At 43.8% G+C, this 4,041-nt stretch overlaps 1 protein-coding gene across 1 annotated transcript in view; it reads left to right on the top strand.

Moving 5' to 3' along the window:
- Window positions 1-166: 166 nt before the first annotated feature.
- The window catches only part of SARC_08949 (hypothetical protein), a gene marked incomplete at its 5' end in the record, with an annotated part of 5,143 nt that continues 1,268 nt past the window's right edge, over window positions 167-4,041 (top strand). The window contains 4 exons of the mRNA XM_014297056.1: window positions 167-336; window positions 767-926; window positions 1,552-1,663; window positions 2,685-2,875. Of these exons, the coding sequence (XP_014152531.1) occupies window positions 167-336; window positions 767-926; window positions 1,552-1,663; window positions 2,685-2,875 (633 nt within the window). The remainder of the gene's footprint in view (window positions 337-766; window positions 927-1,551; window positions 1,664-2,684; window positions 2,876-4,041) is intronic.

The raw sequence follows: 4,041 nt of genomic DNA, 5'->3' as shown, positions 1-4,041 counted from the left end.
TACTAATCCCTATTTACATTATTTGCATTTCCTCTATTATGTATACATCGTTTTTTATAGACACACAGATCCATCTATTCATATACCTTTCTTACACATACATGCATACATATTGTACACCCTAGCACACACACAGAACGTTACACGCTCACTTTCGCAGACTTGTATGCGTCGTTGTTCGCACAGTGAGGCCATCTATCCGTTGATAACGCACGTGGGAATTGCCGTGAGTGTGTACACATCAGGTGGTAAGGACGACATCCTCAGGTACTGTGAAGCACTGCATGAGGACACGGCGGTGGTAGTGATGGTGGGAGGGGACGGTACGCTGCACGAGTGCGTCAATGGACTTCTGAAGGCAGGACTAGGAAGGAGGCATGTGTCACTTGGCCGGGTAGTGATAGGCTTCCATCTCTCGGGCAAAGTGTTGTGCATTTGTTTTGTGATGTGTTACTCCATTTTTTTAAGGATGCATATGGCTCCGAAGCGCACATGTAAATCCCGGTTGTGCAAGTGCGTGAGTTTCTAGCTGGCATCTGCACGGAGACAAGAAACATATGTATGTCTGTGTTTTAATTGACATGTATGTGTTTGTTTTAGTTGACATATATGTCTGTGTTTTAATTCACATGTATGTGTCTGTTTTAATTCGCATGTATGTGTGAGTTTTAATTCGCATGTATGTGTGAGGTTTAATTTCGGGCATATCATCCCTGTCTGTTGCTCACATACGGTGTATCGACCCCACCCATTCAATCCCTATCAGAACGCCCCATCTGTGCATTGTGCCTTGTGGAAGTGGCAATGCCGTGGCCAATTCACTCAGCGGACTGCAGATGAGCGTGTGCAACAGTGTGCTGTCGCTGATCCATGGCACCACCACAGACACCACCCCCATGAGCGTCACCCTTCCCACCACAGCCACGGTATGATAGGAATCAATCAATCTTTAATGCAGGCTTCGTCCTGGGGTGTGAGTGGTTGACTGTGCTTGTCTTGTAAGGCGAATGGGTGTCTATCAGCGATTTACTTTTCTGATCGGTGGCGGTTTGAGGTGTCGTGTTCTCTGTGCGGGGACCAGGAGTGATGTCTGGACAATACCGGTACACTAGACGGACAATACCGGTACATTAGATAGACAATACCGGTACATTAGATGGACAATACCGGTACATTAGATGGACAATACCGTTACATTAGATGGACAATACCGGTACATTAGATGGACAATATCAGCACATTAGATGGACAATACTGGTACACTAGATAGAGCTCATCAGCTGCAAGAGCCTTAGCACGAGTAGCACTAGCGTAGTACACCACTGACCTACTGATCAACTATTTGTGAGACCAATCAGCGCACCCCAGTTTTAGTTCGACTGCGTTAGCTCAACTAACTCCACAAGGGCATTCCTTGCCGTACCGTTGGTCATGCGCCTGTGGTTGCAGTAGTTGTGGTAACACTAACACGTCTGCCATTGACTTGGTCATGCGCCTGTGGTTGCAGTTGTTGTGGTAACACTAACACGTCTGCCGTTGACTTGCCCGCAGGAGGAGACTACGGTGTATTCCACCTGTGTGCTCAGTTGCGGGTTTCATGCCAAGCTCATCGAACAATCAGACCGCCTCAGGTGGTTCGGCAGGAGTAGGTTCACCATGGTAGGTATGTGTAGTGTGTACGTTCATAATGGTAGGTATGTGTAGTGCGTAGGTTGACTATGGTAGGTATGTGTAGTGAGTAGGTTGACCATGGTAGGTATGTGTAGTGAGTAGGTTGACCATGGTAGGTATGTGTAGTGAGTAGGTTCACCATGGTAGGTATGTGTAGTGCCTTTGCACTGATATATCAGATGTGATCAAAGTGAGTTGTGATTGAATATGCCGCCAGTTTCTATCACACTGCGGTGTGTAGGTCTATTTGGTGCAACAGTTAGTAGGCAGCTGAGCTGGCCCACATTCATACCGTATGTCACACTAACACGTAGTTGCTACGGCTCAACTCGTGTCAGGTTTTTCACAGAACCCACCACACCTGTGCGGTGCATAAAGGGCGAGTGTATCAAGACAAACGCCACAACGAAGCACGTTAATATGTTAGACGCTAACGCTCACGCGCACCCAGCACACACACCCCAAGCGTACATGGCATTAAGGGCAGGTGCATACACTATATGCTGCACTACGGCATACACTAGATGCTGCACCACGGCATACACTATATGCTGCACTACGGCATACACTATATACTTCACTACGGCATACACTATATGCTGCACTACGGCATACACTATATGCTGCACTACGGCATACACTAGATGCTACACTACGGCATACACTTTGTGCTGCATTTTGGCATACACTATATGCTGCACTACAGCATACACTATATGCTGCACTACGGCATACACTATATGCTGCACTGCGGCATACACTAGATGCTGCACTACGGCATACACTATATGCTGCACTACGGCATACACTATATGCTGCACTACGGCATACACTATATGCTGCACTACGGCTAAGTGTGTACAAGTTACCTGCGCACAGATGCACACAAGGTGCGTGCGCGGGGGTCTTGGACATATTAAGGCTTGGCTCGTCACAGGTACCGAACTACATTCTAACCGCGCGGAATACAGTTCCTGGTTGACAATGATCCCATGCACCCCCACGTCTTGCAGCGGCGAAGCTACTGATGTGGCCACCAAACACTGACACGGTTGTCAAGCTGTACAGGGCACGTGACACGTCCAAGGGCGAGCACGTGCCAATGCGAGACACGCACACGGCAGAGGCACCGGAGAAGGACGCGTGCAGCAGCCAGGACTTTACCACGCTGAACGGCCAGTTGAGATACTTTATCGCTTCTAAGGTACTTGTTGATGTGTGCTTGTGTTGAATGTGTGCTTGTGTTGAATGTATGCTCGTGTTGATGTGTGGTCGTGTAGTCGGCTTACCACGGGTGTGTTGGTCAGTCTATGTCTGGCTGTGGTCTGTATCTGTGTGATAACATACATATGGTCGTAGTGTAGATGTGATCTACCGTAGAATTGCTTATTTGTTAATCTGAAGTACACTACAGTCTATGTCTGGCTATGGTCTGTATCTGCGTGGTTCCTGGCTGTCCGGAAGATAGAACATGCCAATATCGCGCATGTAATCCGTCTTTCTGTACTGTGTAGAAGACATCTGCCGCCTTCCGCATATACGTTGGATGACCTTCAAGGCCAGCACATCCACACACTTATGATTGTTATATGGGGCTATGGTTCTGTATATCTTGTAGGTTCTTATACTTGGTATTCATAAGAGTATGCTGTTTTTTTCGTATTAAACTGCAGCGATCATAGGAACAGACTGCATTTCCACATTAATTGCTATACATTTCCACATTAATTGCTATGATAACAATAGTCTATGTCAATACGAATCATGGCTACCATAGAAATGGGCTGTGTTTCCTTATTAGTTGTAGCTATAATAGGAATAGGATATGTCCTTATAGACAAAAGTTATCAAAGGAATGGGCTGTGTTTCCTTAATGATTATAGCTATAATAGGAATAGGATATGTCCATATAGACAATAGTTATCAAAGGAATGGACATATTTACTTATTAATTGTAGCTATAATATGAATAAGATTTGTCCTTAAAGTCTATTGGTATCAAAGGAATGAACTATATTTCCTTATCAATTGTAGCTATAATAGGAATAGGACATGTCCATATTACTTGAGTTATCAAAGGAATGGACTGTATGTTCACGTTGAATGTAGCTATCATAGGGATAAAGGGTCATATTGACTATAGTTATCATATAAAGGGGCTGTATGTTCACATCAATTGTAGCTATAATCGGGTTAATATTATATATATATATATCTATATCTATATATAACTATAATTATATAAATATATATATATATACAAATATACTATATATATAAATAGAGATATATATATATATAGATATGGATATAAATACTTATTATATATATATACATATATATATATATATATATATATATATATATATA

The sequence above is a fragment of the Sphaeroforma arctica genome (assembly GCF_001186125.1).
Source record: "Sphaeroforma arctica JP610 unplaced genomic scaffold supercont1.858, whole genome shotgun sequence".
Taxonomy (NCBI): Eukaryota; class Ichthyosporea; order Ichthyophonida; genus Sphaeroforma; species Sphaeroforma arctica.
The sequence above is the reverse complement of the archived record's forward strand: the minus strand, read 5'-3'. Positions and strand labels throughout refer to the sequence as shown.